Source organism: Rhinichthys klamathensis, unplaced genomic scaffold (genome assembly GCF_029890125.1).
Source record: "Rhinichthys klamathensis goyatoka isolate OS25496 unplaced genomic scaffold, OSU_Roscu_1.1 h1tg000035l_1, whole genome shotgun sequence".
Classification (NCBI taxonomy): Eukaryota; Metazoa; Chordata; class Actinopteri; order Cypriniformes; family Leuciscidae; genus Rhinichthys; species Rhinichthys klamathensis.
This window is the reverse complement of record NW_026606583.1, coordinates 2,406,192-2,431,318: the sequence shown is the minus strand read 5'-3', so window position 1 is coordinate 2,431,318 and position 25,127 is coordinate 2,406,192. Positions and strand designations below refer to the sequence as shown.

At 40.1% G+C, this 25,127-nt stretch overlaps 1 protein-coding gene across 6 annotated transcripts in view; it reads right to left on the bottom strand.

The window, feature by feature from the left end:
- The window catches only part of exoc6 (exocyst complex component 6), a 73,606-nt gene extending 51,456 nt beyond the window's left edge, over positions 1–22,150 (bottom strand). For 2 of the 6 annotated variants that reach the window (XM_056245860.1, XM_056245861.1), the window contains exon 1: positions 21,991–22,149. In XM_056245860.1, coding sequence (XP_056101835.1) covers positions 21,991–22,121 — 131 coding nt within the window. In that variant the 5' untranslated portion in view covers positions 22,122–22,149. Of the gene's footprint in view, positions 1–4,240; positions 4,381–21,990 lie in introns of those variants that run through there. The other 4 variants (XM_056245859.1, XM_056245863.1, XM_056245862.1 and 1 more) reach the window with 4 other exon arrangements.
- Positions 22,151–25,127: the final 2,977 nt, after the last annotated feature.

The window sequence follows — 25,127 nt, the reverse complement described above, 5'->3', positions numbered from 1 at the left end:
GTTGGTGAAGAGCGTCACTTGGTACCGAAGTCGGTACTTTTGACAACTCTACAGTCAGACAACGAATACAGTCATCTGACCGTATGCGTCCCGTGACAGTTCCGGATGAATACATGTACCCTTACACCCCTAATATAAATTAAATGTAAGTATTTCGACAGCATAGCAAGCAAAAATTTGACAACCCTAGCTAGGTGGAATTACTGGCCCAAACGCTGAAATGAAAACTCTGCTTGTACTGTAAGGCGTAGACCAACTAAGATGTATTCAGCTTAACAAAATAGTTTGCCCTATTTTTTTTTTTACATGCATCCCCTGTGAGGTTAGCTTGTCGGCCTTTTCCTGCCAACCAGATGGAAAATGCTGAGGGGATTTTCTATTGAAAACACGCAAAGCTTTCTAAAATCGGTACCCACTTCCACTCCTTTTCAGAAGGTCATATTACACCCCGTAATGGGATATCCTTTCTGCGAATCTGCACACACGCACACAGAACTACTATCAGCAGGACCATGATCACAATGAGTTTCCTCCTTCCTGTTATTGAATTCAACAGACCAAAGAGCGGCAAGTTCCGGACAACTGCCAGGAGGTACTGAAGGAAACACAAACACAGAGCGAGTAAAAGTCAAGCCTCTTCACTTACGGCTCAAACACAAAACATTATACATCTGCATCAGGGTAGTTAATGAAACCTAACTAATCCCCATTGTAACACAAGCTTGAATGAGTGTCATTCACTGTGTTTACATTTAACAATATAGGCTTAGGAAATAAGGTTATTCCAGGGTTTTTGCAAAAAGCATCATTCTGAAACATGTAAACGTGTGAACAGTGTTCTCGTTTAAGACAAAATGGTTTACCACACCCAGGTTTTTGACGGACAACACAGCACATGTGGTCATATAAACACGTAAGTGACATTTATTACAGGTTTCTATAGATAATCTCTAAATTAAATGGCTGAAGTAATGGAAAAGTATGGACAAAGCTGCTTGATGCTGGCAGCAAACATATATTTGGGTTAAAGGGATAGTTCACCCAAAAAATTTAATTCTGTCTACATTTATTCACCCTCATGTCAATCCAAATTCCAAATCCACAAGACTTTGATTAATCTTCAAAACACAAATTATGATATTTTAAATGAAACCTAGGTTTCTATCCATCCGTCAATGTAACCAAAACTGAAAATCTTCAAAAAGGTTTGTCGTAAAATGAATACATACATTTAGTAAGTGTATACTAGGGCTGTCAACATGGCTGAAAATCTAAATTCGATTTGTATACTTATGGTTAATATTCAAATTATATTCAAATTTAAATGGAATAATTTCAGTTTGCGGAAAAAAAGCTTTTGGCTTGTCTCCTGAGGCCACGAGGGCGCAATGAGCAAAATATTAATTCACTGCATTGAATTGTTTATTCAAAGCAATGAAATAACTGTCTTTAAAAAAGTGCATAACGTTTAAACTAATGTTCATAAATCAAATATAATTTCATAAATTACATAAACAATTATTATGAACATGACAGCATCTGGATGTATTTATGCATAGTTTAATACAAAGAGCCGAAGCACCGATCACAGAGTATTTCTTTTGCATTTAAAAACATGACATACAGTGGAATGAAAAAAAGAAGTCTCAAGACATGTTTTTATTTACTTATATATGGCAAGTAGCCTTGTATTAAGCGGGATAATATACATCCAGACAGTTGTTATTACAGAATAAACCCTGACAGAGTGATCAGTACGGATGCATCACTTACATGACATGTCTTTACATTACTTTTTACTTGATAGTTATGGTTGGCACTTGACCTTTTTAGTCATGAAATAAAAATTTATGAAGAATTAATTTTAATCTAATATGACTGATTCAGTGGGAAAAATCAGTTGCTCCAAAATCCCCTTTTTTTAATCAAACTGACTGCCAAATTAAAACCAAAGTGGAAAAGCTGAGGCCCATCACGATAAAGCACTTTCCCTGCACACACCTTTGAGCTTACAAGGTGAAATTATTAAAAGCAGGTGAAGCTTTCCTTCAATGACTTGATAATATCTGTGGAATGAGAAAATACTGCTGTCGTACTGCTAATGTTCAGTGTGAATGTCAGTACAGAACGTGTGGCCTCAGGACATGATCCACAAGCTGGAATGTCGACAAATTCGCATGTCCTGAAGATCTGCTTTCTGGAGGCCTAAACAGCTGGTTTGGTTAACATTCAAATGAATGAATCTCTCACTATCGTCACAACTGTGTAATATGAGCCATCTAGACCTTCTGTTGCATGACACAACAAATTGCAAAGTGAATTATGGCTTCCAGAAGTTTAAGTTACAGCCAAAAGGGCTACTGAGTTTTCTGACAATATTCACATTTATATTCAGATATAGATAAGAGCATCTACTCTTAGTGAAAATAGGGCAGCTCAATTCTGCTGAAATCAAAATTTCTATGATCAAGCCAAAGGCCTCGCAATGAGATGCAGCGGAGTGCAATTTCATAAATGCATGGTGTGATGTAGCCAAATGTGATGTAGTCAAAGATGTCATCATTCATGGTTTAGCAACTGAAGTGCTACTGAAATCATGATTTTATCAGAAATCATAAAGCCATAGTACTCATGATGGGATGCTGCAGAGCGCTACCGAAATCATGATTTTATCAGAAATCCTAAAGCCAAAAATCTCATGAATGGTAACAGCTGAGCGATAAAGAAATACTTTTTTTGAGAATTCATAAAGCCTCATGTCATGATGGATTCCAGCAGAACACTACAGAAATCATGATTTTACCAGAAATCATAAAGACAAAGACGTCATGACGAAACACAGCTGAGCGATACTGAAATCATGTTGTTGTTGTTTTTTAAATCATAAAGCCAAAGATGACATGACGGGATGCAGCTGAGCGCTAGCGAAATCATGATTTCATCAGAAATCATAAAGCCAAATATGTCATGACAGGACGCAGATGAGAGCTACCGAAATCATATTATCAAAAATTATGAAGCCAAAAATGTCATAACAGGATACAGTTAAGCACTTCCGCAATCATGATTTTATATATATATATATATATATATTTTTTTTTTTTATTTTTTTATTTTATTTTTTATCATAAAGCCAAAAATGTCATGATGGGAAATAGCTGAATGCTACCAGCATAATGATTTTTTTTATTTGATTTTTTTTATCATAAAGCCAAAGATGTCATAATGGGACACACCTGAGAGCTAACAAAATCAAGATTTTATCAGAAATCATTTTAACTCTAAAGAACTCATTATGGGATGTTGCTGACCGCTTATTCAAGACTTTATAAAAAATCATGAAACCAAAGATGTCATGACAGTATAGCAAACGTCTACTGGAATAAAAAAAAGCATCATCAAGAAATCATAATTTCTACTGAAATAGTCAAGCCGAATATCTCATGATGAAATCATCAAATTGTGAGTGACATCATGATTTCTACTGAAATGATCCAGCTACAGCTGAGCTAAGAGCAGAATATTAATATCCAGCTCAACCCAGACTCATTTGCTAACGCCACACCCACCCATATTTCGTCAGCTTTCATTCTTCCGTACTTGAAATGTGTTTGGAAAAATGAAAATAGAGTGTATACTTTAGTATTTAATCTGACAGAGCAGTCCATTTGGAAAAACTAAAGCTATTTTGCTCCGAGCTTTCCACCTGTCGACAGCTCCATCATATCCATAATGCAGTGAGACCGTCACTGGGCCTGTGCTGCTTCACCTCAGATGTTTACATCTTATATTATTAAATCACAACAACACCAGACAGACAGACAGATAGATAGATAGATAGATAGATAGATAGATAGATAGATAGATAGATAGATAGATAGACAGACATGTCATGGCACATTATGACAAATATTTCACACATAAATCTTCATTTACTAGCTGAATGACAGGAAAACGACGATCAACAGCCTGTGTCATTGAACGTGTGTGTGTGTGTGTGTGTGTGTGTTTGAATCAGTGTCAGGACAGCATACAGCGACCATTCAAATCATTCATGTGGAAAAACACAAAATCATATCGAATCGATCAGCACTTTATTTGATAGCTTTATCAGCAATGGCAAAGTCCTGCTGAGCTGCATCTTTAGCAAACAAAGGCCTGCTTTCCATCCATTAGACAGGAGAAAACAATACATCACCATCTGAACCTTAAATAAGAGCAGATGATGCACATCTCTCACCGTAGCGTCGGCCCCACACACGCCGTGTCCGTGCTCTCGATCTCCTGTAATATTCGTTCATGTTCGGTGATAGTCTCCAAGCTCTCGCTCTCCGCCATGTTGGCTCTAATCGTCACAGTGTTCATTTGTGACAAATGCCGAGAGAGATGCAGTAACACGAGTCCGCCGACAGGGGGAGCTGCGCCAGTCTGGCAGGGTCAAACTCAAATAAGTGGAACCTTATAAAAATGTGTGCAACTATCTTTTCTCTTGACCGTACATGGCACAAAATCGAATCTCAACACAATTTATGAATGGATTAATTTTGTCATTTCATCTGAATATCCACTTTTGTAAGATTTAGTCAGTCAAAAAGATTGAGGATTGATATAATTTAGTGTCTCTGGAAGATCTGTCTGTTTGTTAATGTGGGATTTGTGGACACATTAATGGTTTTAGATTTGTGGGGAAAAAATACACTTTTTATTTTGAAGTGAAAAGATCAAATTAGACCTCATCCTTGCTTGATGAAAGTATAATTATTTTTAAAACAATTTAAACTAACCCCCCAAACATTTGAAGCAAAAAAAAAAAAACAAAAAAAAAAACATTGATAATAATAAGAAATTTCTTGAGCAGCAAATTAGAACTAGAAAAAGTTCGTCGAGACAAACTTTAAGTTGGCTTGTGAAAGTTTGGACCGCAAAGTTTGAAGAAGTTTAAAGTAGTTTGAAGTTTAAATTAGTTTAAAGTTTAAATTAGTTTGAAGTTTAAATTAGTTTAAAGTAGTTTATAGTTTAACTTAGTTTAAAGTTTAAAGTAGTTTAAATTAATTTAAAGTTTAAATTAGTTTGAATTTTAAAGTAGTTTGAAGTTTAAATTAGTTTGAAAGTTAAAGTAGTTTAAAGTTTAAATAAGTTTGAATTTTAAAGTAGTTTGAAGTTTAAATTAGTTTAAAGTAGTTTAAAGTAGTTTAAAATTTTAAATAGTTTAAAGTTCAAAGTAGTTTAAAGGTTAAAGTATAGTTTCAAGTAATTAAATGTTGCTAGGGTGTTTCTAGTGGGTTGCTAAGGTGTTGTGGGTGGTTGCTAGGTGGTTTCTAAGGTATTTTGAGTGGTTGCTAGGGTGTTCTGGGTGGTTGCTAGGGTGTTCTAGGGTATTTTAGGTGGTTGCTATGGTGTTGCTAGGGTGTTTTAAGGCATTTTGGGTGGTTGCTAGGGTGTTGTTAGGGTGTTCTAAGGTATTTTGGGTGGTTGCTATTGTGTTGCTAGGGTATTCTAAGGTATTTTGGGTGGTTGCTAGGGTGTTGCTAGGGTGTTCTAAGGTATTTTTGGTGGTTGCTTGGGTGTTCTGGGTGGTTGCTAGGGTGTTCTAAGGTATTTTGGGTGGTTGCTAGGGTGTTCTGGGTGGTTGCTATGGTGTTGCTATGGTGTTCTAAGGTATTTTTGGTGGTTGCTAGGGTGTTGCTAGGATGTTCTGAGGTATTTTGGGTGGTTGCTAGGGTGTTGCTAGGGTGTTCTAAGGTATTTTTGGTGGTTGCTAGGGTGTTGCTAGGGTGTTCTAAGGTATTTTGGGTGGTTGCTATGGTGTTGCTAGGGTGTTCTAAGTTATTTTGGGTGGTTGCTAGGGTGTTCTAAGGTATTTTGGGTGGTTGCTAGGGTGTTGCTAGGGTGTTATAAGGCATTTTGGGTGGTTGCTAGGGTGTTCTAAGGTATTTTGGGTGGTTGCTAGGGTGTTGCTAGGGTGTTCTAAGGTATTTTTGGTGGTTGCTAGGGTGTTGCTAGGGTGTTCTAAGGTATTTTGGGTGGTTGCTATGGTGTTGCTAGGGTGTTTTAAGGTATTTTGGGTGGTTGCTAGGGTGTTCTAAGTTATTTTGGGTGGTTGCTAGGGTGTTCTAAGGTATTTTGGGTGGTTGCTAGGGTGTTGCTAGGGTGTTATAAGGCATTTTGGGTGGTTGCTAGGGTGTTCTAAGGTATTTTGGGTGGTTGCTAGGGTGTTCTGTATGGTTGCTAGGGTGTTCTAAGGTATATTATGTGGTTGCTAGGGTGTTCTAAGGTATTGTGGGTGGTTGCTATGGTGTTGCTAGGGTGTTCTAAGGTATTTCAGTTGGTTTCTAGGGTGTTCTGGGGGGTTGCTATGCAGTTGCTAGAGTGTTCTGGGTGTTTGCTATGGTGAACTATTTATGAGTTTAAAAGTTCATAAGTGTATGAATTCATGAGAGTTCATACGTGTATGAATTAATGCATTTATAAGTTCATGAGTTTATAAGTGTATGAATTTATGAGTTTAGAGTTTATAAGTTTAAATGAGTAAGAGTTCAGAGTTTATTAATTTATGAGTTTGAGTTCATAAGTGTATGAATTCATGAGTTTATAAGTGTATGAGTTTATAAGTGTACGAGTTTATGAGTTTAAAGTTTAAATTAGTTTGAAGTTTAAATTAGTTTGAAGTTTAAAGTGTAATTTAGTTTGAAGTTTCATTTAGTTTCAAGTAGATAGATATATAGATGAGTGTCATAGATATATGAGTTTATTAGTTTGAATGAGTCTCATTGGCTCATATAGTGTATAGAATGGCAGTTTGATTCAGTCTAGGGTTTCAAGGGATTTACATTTGAATTTTTGACAGTTGGGGAGTTTGAAAATCTGAAGATTCCGCAATGTAAAGTCAATGGGAGTTTTTTCCGACTTTGATCGTCATTTTTAGGAAAACCGTAAGTCCGATCAGTTAGAAAAGATATAGCATACCGAGTCAGAACAGTTTGAGTGTCCGTGCCGAGTTTGGAGTATGTGGAGTTAAAGCTCTAGGAGGAGTAGCAGTTGTAAATTTTGAGTAAGAAGAATAATAATAATAACTAGACAAAGTTCGTCGAGACAAACTTTAAGTTGGCTTGTGAAAAGTTTGGACCGCAAAGTTTGAAGAAGTTTAAAGTAGTTTGAAGTTTAAATTAGTTTAAAGTAGTTTATAGTTTAACTTAGTTTAAAGTTTAAAGTAGTTTATAGTTTAAAGTTTAACTTAGTTTAAAGTTTAAAGTAGTTTAAATTAGTTTAAAGTTTAAATTAGTTTGAATTTTAAAGTAGTTTGAAGTTTAAAATAGTTTGAAAGTTAAAATAGTTTAAAGTTTAAATAAGTTGGAATTTTAAAGTATTTTGAAGTTTAAATTTGTTTAAATTAGTTTAAAGTAGTTTAAAGTTTTAAATAGTTTAAATAGTTTAAAGTAGTTTAAAGTTTTAAATAGTTTAAAGTAGTTTAAAGTAGTTTAAATAGTTTAAAGTTCAAAGTAGTTTAAAGGTTTAAAGGTTAAAGTATAGTTTTAAGTAATTAAATGTTGCTAGGGTGTTTCTAGTGGGTTGCTAAGGTGTTGTGGGTGGTTGCTAGGTGGTTTCTAAGGTATTTTGAGTGGTTGCTAGGGTGTTCTGGGTGGTTGCTAGGGTGTTCTAGGGTATTTTAGGTGGTTGCTAGGGTGTTCTAAGGTATTTTGGGTGGTTGCTATGGTGTTGCTAGGGTGTTCTGAGGTATTTCGGGTGGTTGCTAGGGTGTTGCTAGGGTGTTCTAAGGTATTTTTGGTGGTTGCTAGGGTGTTGCTAGGGTGTTCTAAGGTATTTTGGGTGGTTGCTATGGTGTTGCTAGGGTGTTCTAAGTTATTTTGGGTGGTTGCTAGGGTGTTCTAAGGTATTTTGGGTGGTTGCTAGGGTGTTGCTAGGGTGTTATAAGGCATTTTGGGTGGTTGCTAGGGTGTTCTAAGGCATTTTGGGTGGTTGCTAGGGTGTTGCTAGGGTGTTCTAAGGTATTTTTGGTGGTTGCTAGGGTGTTGCTAGGGTGTTCTAAGGTATTTTGGGTGGTTGCTATGGTGTTGCTAGGGTGTTCTAAGTTATTTTGGGTGGTTGCTAGGGTGTTCTAAGGTATTTTGGGTGGTTGCTAGGGTGTTGCTAGGGTGTTATAAGGCATTTTGGGTGGTTGCTAGGGTGTTCTAAGGCATTTTGGGTGGTTGCTAGGGTGTTGCTAGGGTGTTCTAAGGTATTTTTGGTGGTTGCTAGGGTGTTGCTAGGGTGTTCTAAGGTATTTTGGGTGGTTGCTATGGTGTTGCTAGGGTGTTCTAAGTTATTTTGGGTGGTTGCTAGGGTGTTCTAAGGCATTTTGGGTGGTTGCTAGGGTGTTGCTAGGGTGTTCTAAGGTATTTTGGGTGGTTGCTAGGGTGTTGCTAGGGTGTTCTAAGGTATTTTTGGTGGTTGCTAGGGTGTTCTGGGTGGTTGCTAGGGTGTTCTAAGGTATTTTGGGTGGTTGCTAGGGTGTTCTGGGTGGTTGCTATGGTGTTGCTATGGTGTTCTAAGGTATTTTGGGTGGTTGCTAGGGTGTTGCTAGGATGTTCTGATGTATTTCGGGTGGTTGCTAGGGTGTTGCTAGGGTGTTCTAAGGTATTTTGGGTGGTTGCTATGGTGTTGCTAGGGTGTTCTAAGGTATTTTGGGTGGTTGCTAGGGTGTTGCTAGGGTGTCATAAGGCATTTTGGGTGGTTGCTAGGGTGTTCTAAGGTATTTTGGGTGGTTGCTAGGGTGTTCTGGGTGGTTGCTAGGGTGTTCTAAGGTATATTATGTGGTTGCTAGGGTGTTCTAAGGTATTTTGGGTGGTTGCTAGGGTGTTGCTAGGGTGTTCTAAGGTATTTTGGGTGGTTGCTAGGGTGTTGCTAGGGTGTTCTAAGGTATTTTTGGTGGTTGCTAGGGTGTTCTGGGTGGTTGCTAGGGTGTTCTAAGGTATTTTGGGTGGTTGCTAGGGTGTTCTGGGTGGTTGCTATGGTGTTGCTATGGTGTTCTAAGGTATTTTGGGTGGTTGCTAGGGTGTTGCTAGGATGTTCTGATGTATTTCGGGTGGTTGCTAGGGTGTTGCTAGGGTGTTCTAAGGTATTTTGGGTGGTTGCTATGGTGTTGCTAGGGTGTTCTAAGGTATTTTGGGTGGTTGCTAGGGTGTTGCTAGGGTGTCATAAGGCATTTTGGGTGGTTGCTAGGGTGTTCTAAGGTATTTTGGGTGGTTGCTAGGGTGTTCTGGGTGGTTGCTAGGGTGTTCTAAGGTATATTATGTGGTTGCTAGGGTGTTCTAAGGTATTGTGGGTGGTTGCTATGGTGTTGCTAGGGTGTTCTAAGGTATTTCAGTTGGTTTCTAGGGTGTTCTGGGTGGTTGCTATGCAGTTGCTAGAGTGTTCTGGGTGTTTGCTATGGTGAACTATTTATGAGTTTAAAAGTTCATAAGTGTATGAATTCATGAGAGTTCATACGTGTATGAATTAATGCATTTATAAGTTCATGAGTTTATAAGTGTATGAATTTATGAGTTTAGAGTTTATAAGTTTAAATGAGTAAGAGTTCAGAGTTTATTAATTTATGAGTTTGAGTTCATAAGTGTATGAATTCATGAGTTTATAAGTGTATGAGTTTATAAGTGTACGAGTTTATGAGTTTAAAGTTTAAATTAGTTTGAAGTTTAAAGTTTAAATAAGTTTGAAGTTTAAAGTTTAAATAAGTTTGAAGTTTAAATTAGTTTGAAGTTTAAAGTTTAATTTAGTTTGAAGTTTAATTTAGTTTAAAGTAGATAGATAGATGGATAAGTGTCATAGATAGATGAGTTTATTAGTTTGAATGAGTCTCATTGGCTCATATAGTATATAGAATGGCAGTTTGATTCAGTCTAGGGTTTCAAGGGATTTACATTTGAATTTTTGACAGTTGGGGAGTTTGAAAATCTGAAGATTCCGCAATGTAAAGTCAATGGGAGTTTTTTCCGACTTTGATCGTCATTTTTAGGAAAACCGTAAGTCCGATCAGTTAGAAAAGATATAGCATACCGAGTCAGAACAGTTTGAGTGTCCGTGCCGAGTTTGGAGTATGTGGAGTTAAAGCTCTAGGAGGAGTAGCAGTTGTAAATTTTGAGTAAGAAGAATAATAATAATAACTAGAAGGTACATTTCCAGAAGAAAATGTGAAGTGGTGCTTGCAGTGGCAAAACTCGCCGCTCGGTTGCTAGGGTGTGGTACATTATTGCATACGAGCCAACAATCATGTCTGTACGATATTGTGGAGCTGAGATATGGCTTATTCATGTGTTTGTATGGTTACTAGGGTACGCTATATGGTTGCTAGGGTGTGCTGGGTGGTTGCTAGGGCGTTGCTAGGCAGTTGCTAGGGTGTTCAGGGTTGTTGCTAGGGTGTTCTGGGTGGTTGCTATGGTGTTGCTAGGCAGTTGCTAGGGTGTTCTGGGTGGTTGCTATGGTGTTGCTATGTGGTTGCTAGGGTATTCTGGGTGGTTGCTAGGCGGTTGCTAGGGTGTTCTGGGTGGTTGCTAGGGTGTTGCTAGGGTGTTTTGGGTGGTTGCTAGGGTGTTGCTAGGTGGTTGCTAGGGTGTTCTGGGTGGTTGCTAGGGTGTTGCTATGTGGTTGCTAGGGTGTTCTGGGTGGTTGCTAGGGTGTTTTGGGTGGTTGCTAGGGTGTTGCTAGGTGGTTGCTAGGGTGTTCTGGGTGGTTGCTAGGGTGTTGCTAGGCGGTTGCTAGGGTGTTCTGGGTGTTTGCTAGGGTGTTGCTAGGGTGTTTTGGGTGGTTGCTAGGGTGTTGCTAGGTGGTTGCTAGGGTGTTCTGGGTGGTTGCTAGGGGGTTGCTAGGTGGTTGCTAAGGTGTTTTAGGTGGTTGCTAGGGTGTTGCTAGGTGGTTGCTAGGGTGTTCTGGGTGGTTGCTAGGGTGTTGCTAGGCGGTTGCTAGGGTGTTCTGGGTGGTTGCTGGGGTGTTGCTAGGTGGTTGCTAGGGTGTTCTGAGTGGTTGCTAGGGTGTTGCTAGGCGGTTGCTAGGGTGTTCTGGGTGGTTGCTAGGCGGTTGCTAGGGTATTCTGGGTGGTTGCTATGGTGTTGCTAGGCGGTTGCTAGGGTGTTTTGGGTGGTTGCTAGGGTGTTTTAGGTGGTTGCTATGGTATTCTGGATGGTTGCTATGGTGTTACTAGGTGGTTGGTAGTGTTCACATTTGGTTACTATAGAGTTTTTATAATGTTCATGGCATGATTTAGCACTTAGCTAATCAATATTAGCATGTAGCTATTCACTGCTAGCATGTGTAGCATGTAGCAAGTCCTGTTTGCTAGCATGAGTCAAAAGACCCAACCCCCATCTCTATACGATGTTCTGATGCAGAGATGTAGGTCTTGCAAAATGGTTGCTAGGGTACTCTGTTTGGTTGCTAGGGAGTGGCTTGGCAGCTGCCAATCATGAAGCTCCAAAGTCAATGTGAATGTATAAACCAACCCCCATCTCTATACGATGTTCTGATGCAGAGATATTGGTTTTGCAAAATGGTTGCTAGGGTACTCTGTTTGGTTGCTAGGGAGTGGCTTGGCAGCTGCCAATCATGAAACTCCAAAGGCTGCTTGTCACTATGAAAGATATAAACCAACTCCCATGCCTCTGTGACATTCAGAATGGACGATATTCCTCTTTGGATTTTGGTTGCTAAGGTGCTCGACAATGGTTGCTAGGGCGTGGCTAGCAAGTGTTGAGGTGATTCATGATTGGCTGTTTGCTGGCCCGAGTCAAACGAGACCACCCTCATGTTTCTATGACAATTCAGTCCAGAGATATCCCTTCGATCTCTTTCAATGGAAGTCTATGGGAGTTGTTGCTAAGGTGCTCTAAATGGTTGCTAGGGCGTGGCTTGATAGCTTCACAATGATCCTGAGAGACTGATTGGTTGTCTGAGTAAAATGAGCCCGCCCCCTTGTCTCTATGACACTGTGATCCAGAGTTATGTTCAATATAAAAGCGGTTTCTATGGTGTAGGACGGCCCATTTCATGGGCCGTCCTACACCATAGTAAGTCAATGGGGAAACTTTGGGCAGCTCCTGCACCCCAGGGGTGCAACTTTTACCCCATTGTGTGGTATGTTCTTACAGAGTCTGTCAGCCTCTTCAAATGTGGCAAATTTCACGTTTCTGCGACATCCTCGTTCCGAGCTACGACTCGTCAAAGTTTTTCGCAATGTTAAGTCTATGGGATTTTTTTGGGCCGTTTTTCGCCCCTGGGGCGACCATCGTACCCCCGATCTCTTAGAAAAGTCATAGCACACCATTCCCGAACAGGCCGCACGTTTTGACACCTCATTCATGGGTCTGTGACAAAAACTGCGGGAGGAGTAGCGCGTCAAAAAGTGGCCGGAAGAATAATAAGAAGAAGAATAATAAGTATGTGAGATAACAATAGTGTTGCTTCGCCATAGGCAAGCACCACTAATAATAATAATAAGTTTAAATACAACATCAGTAAGTTGGCTCTCACAAGCCAACTTAACTAGAAAAAGTTCGTCGAGACAAACTTTAAGTTGGCTTGTGAAAGTTTGGACCGCAAAGTTTGAAGAAGTATAAAGTAGTTTGAAGTTTAAATTAGTTTAAAGTTTAAATTAGTTTGAAGTTTAAATTAGTTTAAAGTAGTTTATAGTTTAACTTAGTTTAAAGTTTAAAGTAGTTTAAATTAATTTAAAGTTTAAATTAGTTTGAATTTTAAAGTAGTTTGAAGTTTAAATTAGTTTGAAAGTTAAAGTAGTTTAAAGTTTAAATAAGTTTGAATTTTAAAGTAGTTTGAAGTTTAAATTAGTTTAAAGTAGTTTAAAGTAGTTTAAAGTTTTAAATAGTTTAAAGTTCAAAGTAGTTTAAAGGTTAAAGTATAGTTTCAAGTAATTAAATGTTGCTAGGGTGTTTCTAGTGGGTTGCTAAGGTGTTGTGGGTGGTTGCTAGGTGGTTTCTAAGGTATTTTGAGTGGTTGCTAGGGTGTTCTGGGTGGTTGCTAGGGTGTTCTAAGGTATTTTGGGTGGTTGCTAGGGTGTTCTGGGTGGTTGCTATGGTGTTGCTATGGTGTTCTAAGGTATTTTGGGTGGTTGCTAGGGTGTTGCTAGGATGTTCTGAGGTATTTTGGGTGGTTGCTAGGGTGTTGCTAGGGTGTTCTAAGGTATTTTTGGTGGTTGCTAGGGTGTTGCTAGGGTGTTCTAAGGTATTTTGGGTGGTTGCTATGGTGTTGCTAGGGTGTTCTAAGTTATTTTGGGTGGTTGCTAGGGTGTTCTAAGGTATTTTGGGTGGTTGCTAGGGTGTTGCTAGGGTGTTATAAGGCATTTTGGGTGGTTGCTAGGGTGTTCTAAGGTATTTTGGGTGGTTGCTAGGGTGTTGCTAGGGTGTTCTAAGGTATTTTGGGTGGTTGCTAGGGTGTTGCTAGGGTGTTCTAAGGTATTTTTGGTGGTTGCTATGGTGTTCTGGGTGGTTGCTAGGGTGTTCTAAGGTATTTTGGGTGGTTGCTAGGGTGTTCTGGGTGGTTGCTATGGTGTTGCTATGGTGTTCTAAGGTATTTTGGGTGGTTGCTAGGGTGTTGCTAGGATGTTCTGAGGTATTTCGGGTGGTTGCTAGGGTGTTGCTAGGGTGTTATAAGGTATTTTTGGTGGTTGCTAGGGTGTTGCTAGGGTGTTCTAAGGTATTTTGGGTGGTTGCTATGGTGTTGCTAGGGTGTTCTAAGGTATTTTGGGTGGTTGCTAGGGTGTTGCTAGGGTGTTATAAGGCATTTTGGGTGGTTGCTAGGGTGTTCTAAGGTATTTTGGGTGGTTGCTAGGGTGTTCTGGGTGGTTGCTAGGGTGTTCTAAGGTATATTATGTGGTTGCTAGGGTGTTCTAAGGTATTGTGGGTGGTTGCTATGGTGTTGCTAGGGTGTTCTAAGGTATTTCAGTCGGTTTCTAGGGTGTTCTGGGTGGTTGCTATGCAGTTGCTAGAGTGTTCTGGGTGTTTGCTATGGTGAACTATTTATGAGTTTAAAAGTTCATAAGTGTATGAATTCATGAGAGTTCATACGTGTATGAATTAATGCATTTATAAGTTCATGAGTTTATTAGTGTATGAATTTATGAGTTTAGAGTTTATAAGTTTAAATGAGTAAGAGTTCAGAGTTTATTAATTTATGAGTTTGAGTTCATAAGTGTATGAATTCATGAGTTTATAAGTGTATGAGTTTATAAGTGTACGAGTTTGAGTTTAAAGTTTAAATTAGTTTAAAGTTTAAATAAGTTTGAAGTTTAAAGTTTAAATAAGTTTGAAGTTTAAATTAGTTTGAAGTTTAAAGTTTAATTTAGTTTGAAGTTTAATTTAGTTTAAAGTAGATAGATAGATAGATGGATAAGTGTCAGAGATAGATGAGTTTATTAGTTTGAATGAGTCTCATTGGCTCATATAGTATATAGAATGGCAGTTTGATTCAGTCTAGGGTTTCAAGGGATTTACATTTGAATTTTTGACAGTTGGGGAGTTTGAAAATCTGAAGATTCCGCAATGTAAAGTCAATGGGAGTTTTTTCCGAGTTTGATCGTAGTTTTTAGGAAAACCGTAAGTCCGATCAGTTAGAAAAGATATAGCACACCGAGTCAGAACAGTTTGAGTGTCCGTGCCGAGTTTGGAGTATGTGGAGTTAAAGCTCTAGGAGGAGATAGAGTTGTAAATTTTAGTCTCAGAAAAAGAATAATAATAATAATAACTAGAATGTACATTTCCAGAAGAAAATGTGAAGTGGTGCTTGCAGTGGCAAAAGTCGCCGCTCGGTTGCTAGAGTGTGGTACATTATTGGATACAAGCCAACAACCATGTCTGTACGATTTTCTGGTGCAGAGATATGGCTTATTCATGTGTTCAGGTGGTTACTAGGGTACTCTATATGGTTGCTATGGTGTGCTTATACAGTTTATGAGATGATATTTAAAGAGTAGTTGACAGTCTGAGTCAAAAAAGGCAAACTCCACGTCTCTATGATTTTCTGGAGCTGAAATATAGCTTGTAAATGTTGTTTTATGGTTGCTAGGCTGCCCTAAGTGGTTGCTAGGGCACGAATATGAAGTTATTATGTTACTACTTATTGGCTGCTTGATAGGCCGAGTCAAAAGAGCCCAACCCCAAGTCTCTATGACCTTCTAGTCAAAAGATATGATCTCACAAATGTTGTGCCAATGTTAAGTCTATGGGAATTTTTTCGTCCGATTTATCGCCCGCTGAACGAACATCGTACAATCGATCACTTAGAAAAGTCATAGCACACCTCTCCTCAATGAGCCGGTCGATTTGACACCTCATTCATGGGTCCACGACAAAAAATGCGGGAGGAGTAGCGTGCCGAAGTTTTGTCTAGGTGAATAGTAATCACAATACTAGAATGTACATTTCCAGAAGAAAATGTGAAGTGGTGCTTGCAGTGGCAAAACTCGCCGCTCGGTTGCTAGAGTGTGGTACATTATTGCATACGAGCCAACAACCATGTCTGTACGATGTTCTGGTGCTGAGATATGGCTTATTCATGTGTTCAGGTGGTTACTAGGGTACTCTATATGGTTGCTATGGTGTGCTTATACAGTTTATGAGATGATATTTAAAGAGTAGTTGACAGTCTGAGTCAAAAAAGGCAAACTCCATGTTTCTACTATTTTCTGGAGCTGAGATATGGCTTGAATATGTTGTTTTATGGTTGCTAGGCTGCCCTAAGTGGTTGCTAGGGCGGCAATATGAATGTATTATGTCACTACTTATTGGCTGCTTGATAGGCCGAGTCAAAAGAGCCCAACCCCAAGTCTATATGACCTTCTGGTCAAAAGATATGATCTCACAAATTTTGTGCCAATGTTAAGTCTATGGGACTTTTTTCAGCCAATTATTTGCCCCTGGGGCAAACACCGTACCCCCGATCGGTAAGAAAAGTCACAGCACACCTCTCCTCAATAATCCGCACAATTTGACGCCTCACTCAGGGGTCTGTGATGTCGGCATGTATTTATTTACAGATAATTACTATGGAGTTTTATATGGAGTTTTTATAGAGTTTTTATAGAGATATTTAGTATGGCACTCGGCCTGCGGCCTCGTGCCTATGGCCTACGGTTGCTAGGGTGCTGTAACTGGTTGCTATGGTGTGGCTATGAAGATGTTAGGCCATTACTTATTGGCTGCTTGATAAAATAAATCCTCTGAGGGAGAGAGAGAGGGCCTGACAGCAGGGCTGTCAGGCCCTTTTCTGTGGGTGTGTGTGAAAGTGGCAGTTGAGATTTAAATTTCTGAAAATTCCGCAATGTTAAGTCAATGGGATTTTTTTGGCCGCTTTTTCGTCCGCTGTGCGAACATCGTACACCCTATCTCTTAGAAAAGTCATAGCACACCTCTCCTCAATGAGCCGGTCGATTTGACGCCTCACTCAGGTGTGTGTGACAAAAGCTGCGGGAGGAGTAGCGCGCCAAACTTTGTGTGGAATAATAAGAATAATAAGTATGCACAATAACACTAGTGTTGCTTTGCCATAGGCAAGCACCACTAATAATAAGTTTAAATAGCATTTCAGTAAGTTGGCTCTCCAAGCCAACTTAATAATAACTAGAATGTACATTTCCAGAAGAAAATGTGAAGTGGTGCTTGCAGTGGCAAAACTCGCCGCTCGGTTGCTAGGGTGTGTATAGCTAGTTTTTAGTAAGATGCTAACAAAATAAGCATAATGATAGCATGATTAGCATGTTGCTAGCATCATGCTACCGTGTCTTTAGCATGATGCTAACATGATTAGCAGGTTGCTAGCATGTTTGTAGCTAGATGCTAGCATGATTAGCATGTTGCTAGCATCATGCTAGCATGATTAGCATGTTGCTAGCATCATGCTAGCATGATTAGCATGTTGCTAGCATTATGCTAGCATGATTAGCATGTTGCTAGCATCATGCTAGCATTATTAGCATGTTTCTAGCATCATGCTAGCATGATTAGCATGTTGCTAGCATCATGCTAGCATGATTGGCATGTTGCTAGCATAATGTTAGCATGATTAGCATGTTTCTAGCATCATGCTAGCATGATTAGCATGTTTCTAGCATCATGCTAGCATGATTAGCATGTTGCTAGCATCATGCTAGCATGATTAGCATGTTTGTAGCTAGATGCTAGCATGATTAGCATGTTGCTAGCATCATGCTAGCATGATTAGCATGTTTCTAGCATCATGCTAGCATGATTAGCATGTTGCTAGCATCATGCTAGCATGATAAGCATGTTTCTAGCATCATGCTAGCATGATTAGCATGTTGCTAGCATCATGCTAGCATGATTAGCATGTTGCTAGCATCATGCTAGCATGATTAGCATGTTGCTAGCATCATGCTAGCATGATTAGCATGTTGCTAGCATCATGCTAGCATGATTAGCATGTTTGTTAGCATGTTTGTAGTTAGATGCTAGCATGATTAGCATGTTGCTAGCATCATGTTAGCATGATTAGCATGTTGCTAGCATCATGCTAGCATGATTAGCATGTTGCTAGCATCATGCTAGCATGATTAGCATGTTGCTAGCATCATGCTAGCATGATTAGCATGTTGCTAGCATCATGTTAGCATGATTAGCATGTTGCTAGCATCATGCTAGCATGATTAGCATGTTTGCTAGCATGTTTGTAGCCAGATACTAGCAAGATTAGCATGTTGCTAGCATCATTTAGCACTTAACTAATCGATATTAGCATGTAGCTATTCACAGCTAGCATGTTTAGCATGTTGAAAGTCCTGTGTGTTAACATGAGTCAAAAGACCCAACCCCCATCGCGATACAATGTTCTGATGCTGAGATATAGCTGTTACAAAATGGTTGCTAGGGTACTCTGTTTGGTTGCTAGGGAGTGGCTTGGCAGCTGCCAATCATGAAACTCCAAAGGCTGCTTGTCAGTATGAATGATATAAACCAACCCCCATCGCGATACAATGTTCTGATGCTGAGATATAGCTGTTACAAAATGGTTGCTTGGGTACTATGTTTGGTTGCTAGGGAGTGGCTTGGCAGCTGCCAATCATGAAACTCCAAAGGCTGCTTGTCAGTATAAATGATATAAACCAACTCCCATGCCTCTGTGACATTCAGAATGGAAGATATCCCTCTTTGGATTTTGGTTGCTAAGGTGCTCGACAATGGTTGCTAGGGCGTGGCTAGGAAGTGTTGAGGTCATTCATGATTGGCTGTTTGCTACCCCGAGTCAAACGAGACCACCCTCGTGTTTCTATGACACTTCTATCCGGAGATATCCCTTCCATCTCTTTCAATGGAAGTCTATGGAACTTGTTGCTAAGGTGCTCTAAATGGTTGCTAGGGCGTGGCTTAAAAGCTTAACAATGATCCTGAGAGACTGATTGGTCATCTGAGTAAAATGAGCCCGCCCCTTTGTCTCTACGACACTGTGATCCAGAGTTATGTTCAATATAAAAGCGGTTTCTATGGTGTAGGACGGCCCATTTCATGGGCCGTCCTACACCATAGTAAGTCAATGGGGCAAATTTGGGCAGCTCCTGCCCCACAGGGGTGCAACTTTTACCCCATTGTGTGGTATATTCTTACAGAGCCTGTCAGCCTCTTCAAATGTGGTAAATTACACGTTTCTGCGACATCCTCGTTCCGAGCTACGACTCGTCAAAGTTTGACGCAATGTTAAGTCTATGGGATTTTTCGGCCGGTTTTTCGCCCCTGGGGCGAACATCGTACCCCCGATCCCTTATAAAAGTCATAGCACACCATTCCCGAACAGGCCGCACGTTTTGACACCTCATTCATGGGTCTGTGACAAAAACTGCGGGAGGAGTAGCGCGTCAAACTTTGTCCAGAATAATAATAATAAAAACTAGAATGTACATTTCCAGAAGAAAATGTGAAGTGGTGCTTGCAGTGGCAAAACTCGCCGCTCGGTTGCTAGGGTGTTGTTGGAGTTTGCTATGATGATGCAAGGCAGTTGCTAGGGTGTTCTGGGTGGTTGCTAGGTGGTTGCTAGGGTGTTCTGAGTGGTTGCTAGGGTGTTGCTAGGTGGTTGCTAGGGTATTCTGGGTGGTTGCTAGGGTGTTGCTAGGCGGTTGCTAGGGTGTTCTGGGTGGTTGCTAGGGTGTTGCTAGGTGGTTGCTAGGGTGTTCTGAGTGGTTGCTAGGGTGTTCTGGGTGGTTGCTAGGGTATTCTGGGTGGTTGCTAGGGTATTCTGGGTGGTTGCTAGGGTGTTGCTAGGCGGTTGCTAGGGTGTTCTGGGTGGTTGCTAGGGTGTTGCTAGGCGGTTGCTAGGGTGTTCTGAGTGGTTGCTAGGGTGTTGCTAGGTGGTTGCTAGGGTATTCTGGGTGGTTGCTAGGGTGTTGCTAGGTGGTTGCTAGGGTGTTCTGTGCGGTTGCTAGGCGGTTGCTAGGGTATTCTGGGTGGTTGCTATGGTGTTGCTAGGCGGTTGCTAGGGTGTTTTGAGTGGTTGCTAGGCGGTTGCTAGGGTGTTCTGGGTGGTTGCTAGGGTGTTGCTAGGCGGTTGCTAGGGTGTTCTGGGTGGTTGCTAGGGCGTTGCTAGGGTGTTCTGGGTGGTTGCTAGGGTGTTCTGGGTGGTTGCTAGGGTGTTGCTAGGTGGTTGCTAGGGTGTTTTGAGTGGTTGCTAGGCGGTTGCTAGGGTGTTCTGGGTGGTTGCTAGGGTGTTGCTAGGCGGTTGCTAGGGTGTTCTGGGTGGTTGCTAGGGCGTTGCTAGGCAGTTGCTAGGGTGTTCTGGGTGGTTGCTAGGGTGTTGCTAGGGTAATTTGGGTGGTTGCTATGGTGTTACTAGGTGGTTGGTAGTTGTCAAAGATGGTTACTGTTGAGTTTGTAGCATTTTATTGGCATGATTTAGCACTTAGCTAATCAATATTAGCATGTAGCTATTCACTGCTAGTATGTGTAGCATGTAGCAAGTCCTGTTTGCTAGCATGAGTCAAAAGACCCAACCCCCATCTCTATACGATGTTCTGATGCAGAGATATTGGTCTTGCAAAACGGTTGCTAGGGTACTCTGTTTGGTTGCTAGGGAGTGGCTTGGCAGCTGCCAATCATGAAGCTCCAAAGTCAATGTGAATGTATAAACCAACCCCCATCTCTATACGATGTTCTGATGCAGAGATATTGGTCTTGCAAAATGGTTGCTAGGGTACTCTGTTTGGTTGCTAGGGAGTGGCTTGGCAGTTGCCAATCATGAAACTCCAAAGGCTTCTTGTCACTATGAATGATATAAACCAACTCCCACGCCTTTGTGACATTCAGAATGGAAGATATCCCTCATTGGATTTTGGTTGCTAAGGTGCTCGACAATGGTTGCTAGGGCGTGGCTAGGAAGTGTTGAGGTGATTCATGATTGGCTGTTTGCTGCCCCGAGTCAAACGAGACCACCCTCATGTTTCTATGACAATTCAGTCCAGAGATATCCCTTCGATCTCTTTCAATGGAAGTCTATGGGAGTTGTTGCTAAGGTGCTCTAAATGGTTGCTAGGGCGTGGCTTGATAGCTTCACAATGATCCTGAGAGACTGATTGGTTGTCTGAGTAAAATGAGCCCGCCCCCTTGTCTCTATGACACTGTGATCCAGAGTTATGTTCAATATAAAAGCGGTTTCTATGGTGTAGGACGGCCCATTTCATGGGCCGTCCTACACCATAGTAAGTCAATGGGGAAACTTTGGGCAGCTCCTGCCCCCCAGGGGTGCAACTTTTACCCCATTGTGTGGTATGTTCTTACAGAGTCTGTCAGCCTCTTCAAATGTGGCAAATTTCACGTTTCTGCGAAATTCACACTCTGAGCTATGACTCGTCAAAGTTTTTCGCAATGTTAAGTCTATGGGATTTTTTTGGGCCGTTTTTCGCCCCTGGGGCGACCATCGTACCCCCGATCTCTTAGAAAAGTCATAGCACACCATTCCCGAACAGGCCGCACGTTTTGACACCTCATTCATGGGTCTGTGACAAAAACTGCGGGAGGAGTAGCGCGTCAAAAAGTGGCCAGAAGAATAATAATAAGAAGAATAATAATAAGTATGTGAGATAACAATAGTGTTGCTTCGCCATAGGCAAGCACCACTAATTAGAATAAGAATAATAAGTATGCACAATAACACTAGTGTTGCTTTGCCTTTGGCAAGCACCACTAATAATAAGTTTAAATACAACATCAGTAAGTTGGCTCTCACAAGCCAACTTAATGATATCTGAAGGATCATGTGACATTGAAGACGGAGGTCTGTAGAATTTCAGATTAATCGCTTTTACCAGGATTCTGCTTCGTCTGTTATTCTTTATTCAGTTATTCACCTAAATTGTCAGAACACCATTGCCTCTTTGAATAATTTAACATTTTGTGCTATGACAACTCTATTAGCAAAGGGTTCTGTTTATTTCCCTTATCAACACACTGGCTAATCTAATGTTGCATCATCATTAGTGTTGGGTAAAGTTACTTTTAAAAGTATTGCATTACAATACTGAGTTATTCCTTTAGAAAAAGTAACTAATTGCATTACTTTTAATGGAAATCAGTGTTATTTTAGTCGATAAAGTTTTAAATATGGATATTTTTCTTACACAAACGCATCGCTTCAGAAGGCCTTTATTAACCCCCCGGAGCGGTGTGGAGCACTTTTATCATGGATGGATGGACTTTGATGAACTTAAAAAAATATACGGCCATTCACAGCCATTATGAAGCTCGGGAGAGCCAGGACATTTTTTAATATAACTCTGATTGTATTCGTCTGAAAAAAAATGTCATATACAAGGATGGCTTGAGGGTGAGTAAATCATGGGCTAATTTTCATTTTTGGGTGAACTATCCCTTTAAACCTTCACAATTTGGTTTCCCCAATTTGAAAATGCATCCATAAAGAACACTATTAATGTTAAATCATAAACGTTCCACATGGTAACGCAATGCATCCATAAAAAAAACCACTCTTTACCTTAAACTCGTTCCCAGGGGCAGGTCTACTGATTCCAGTTCCGCAAAAACATTCCCATAGACCTTTCCTTCTCCTTTGTCCTCTTCTTGGGGACTTGTGGGAGTCTTGAGACTGCTACTGCTGCCGTACATGTCTGTTAGTCTGTGTGTTGTGTTGGGAGAGCCGTGCATCAGCAGGACATACACATACTACAGTCAGCAGAAAACTGCAACTAAGGAAAAGGGACAGACCTTGTGATCCCTAGTACTTTGAATCCAACAAAACAGGCTTAAGTGCTGTCCTGTTAAATATTTCCCAATTGTGCTTCAAGATGTTTTCAAGCTGCTGGACTGGGATCTTTATTTTATGGTTTATTTTAAGTCATAAATGACACAGAAAAGGAATGTAATATTCTAAAAATGCTTTACAAATGTTTATGACAAGTTTAGTTATACATAAAAAAATTTATTAAAATTATTTGTGGGAATAAACTCAAATCGTGCAGCATATGTCTTAGATATTCACTTTAACTACCATTCAAAAGTTTGGATTTTTGTTTTTGTTTTTATGAAAAAAAGTATATTACGCTCACTAAGACTGCTTTTAGCATTATTCAGCAAATTAGAGGAATAAATAACATTTAAATAACATAGAAAATGTATATAAAATATATTTCACAATATTACTGTTTTTATATTTTTCTGTATTTACTGTATTTTTGATCAAATAAATGCAGCCTTGGTTAGCATAAGAGATTTTAAAAAACATTTAAAAGTCGTAATGATTCCAAACTTTTGACCAGTAGCACAGATTGTGTTCTTGAAACTGAAAAGTGAACAAAGGAAGAACTCAGCAGAGAAATAATGAAATAATTTACGGCATTACAGCAGTGTTTGATTAGATATGGTTGTTCATTTTACATCATCTTACAAATTACACAGATTACAAAACACTGTTCTGTTTGCTGATGATGTCTTAACAAATGGTTTCCTCACTCCTTCACAACAACAAGAAAAGCTTGAGAACTAACTTACAGGAAGCAACTAGATGAACCTTTTTTTTGTTTTAGGTTTTTTTTCTTTAACTTCTCTTTAAATGTAACACCCTTAAATAACCTGTTTTTTTTCTCTTGTTTTTATTGTCAGAGTTTGCGACTGGGCTGGGGAGGGTCACACTGCCTAAAAGCTGTAAATTGTTGTTTGTCACGCTGTCCTAAAAAATAGGCACATTGTTTCTTAACATGGGCTTATCTGGTTCTGTATTATGGTTAGTATTTAATTTAACATTTAATATATAACATTTTTTAATTAAATTAAACCTTGGGACAAAACCAGTCGGGGGGCAAGTTCTCCTTTGGCCGACGAACCAACAGTGAATGATTATGATTCAGGCAGCATTACAGGAACATTCCGAATATTATCCAGTTATATCTGGTTAAAAATCGGAGTCATCACGCTGGGATGGAGACGGGTTTGTTGAGGATCAGTGCCGATGGCTGTCGTGTCGATGAGGCCTTCAGAGGGGAGAGTAGTTGACACAGCCTCCGCTGACACTTCAGGGATGCGTTGTGGTCGTGTCTAGGCGCAGGTCCTCCATCTGATCTGGATCCGGCCTGGATCCGGCTGAATATCATGCGTTGTGGTCGTGTCTATGCGCAGGTCAGAACAGGTTTGTGAACGTTGGAGCATGGCGAAACCGTGACAAGCACTGGCTGAATCCAAAATCGCCCCCTAAACGCTCAATCAATATTCCCTACGTTAGTTCAGAGTTCACTTGAAGGAGTGATTGAAAACAAGTGAGCGAAATCGGACCGCCGTTGAGCGTACATCGGCTGTACACACGTTATTGTGGTGCGATGTGGGATTGAATGAGTGAACTCGATAATGTCCACTACGGTTTCGGACACCACTACAAATGGCTGTCCCCTCAAATAATGCCCTCTTTGAGGGAATAGGAGGCTATTTCAGCTTAAGCCTGTGATGTAAAATCATTATTACTTCAGTCTTCAGTGACACATGGTCCTTCAGAAATATTTCCAATATGCTGATTTGCTGCTCAAGAAACATTTCGGACGATTATCAATGTTGAAAACAGTTTTGCTGCTATTTGAGTCACTGGTCATAATGAAATCTTCTGTGTTTGTATTAATGAATATAATTCAGTACTGAGTGCTGACATACAGTAGTACACGTGACTTTGTTAATGTACATTAGAGAATAGCTGAATCAATTCACATGAGGATAGAGCTGTGATACCAGCACAGTTTACAACCACAAATAATACCAGTTTTTTCTTAAAGTATTGTACACTTCTGTTTTATGAACTTTGAAAATGTTTGCTTTTACTCAGATAACAAGCTTCTAAGCACAACATCAAGACAAGCACAGACAAGTGTATCACTTATCCTTTCCAAAGGAGCCCGGGATGTACAGTGTTATCATTTTCACCCACAGGAAAATTAAACAGCTTAATCACAATGAATCACACTTCACAAAGAGTCAAAAAGGCACACGTGATTCAGTGTACAGACCGTATCTCAAAGGTTAGGGAAAAATTATTGCACTAAATACAGGATCAGTCATGTGCAATATTATCTGGGCTGTTCAGGAGTTGTAGAGAAGGTTGTGAGGGCATTATGTGCTCATTGTGTGTGTGTGTGTGTGTGTGTGTGTGTGTGTGCGTGCGTGCGTGTTTCTAACCTTTTAACAATGATTATTACGCTTTTTTTGTTGCAGTTTTGCCAAGAAAAAAGAAAAGATGCCAAAAAATAGACGAGACATTAAAGGGTTAGTTCACCCAAAAAGGAAAATTCTGTCAGTAATTACTCACCCTCATGTTGTTCCAACCCCGTAAGACCTTCGTTCATCTTCGGAACACGAATTAAGATATTTTTGATGAAATCTGAGAGCTGGATCACTCCTCCATACTAGTCCATAGGCTTCTTCAGGGATTGAACTTGCCGGCCTTGAAAAGTTATTAAAGACATCGTTAAAATAGTCTGAGTGACTACAGTGGCTCAATCTTAAGTTTATCAAGCGACGAGAATACTTTTTGTGCGCAAAAAAAAACAAAAAATAACGACTTTATTTCAACTATTCATTTCCTTCTCTGTGGGCCTCGAGCAAGGGGGTAATCCATCGACCGGAAGTTGAAGCCGG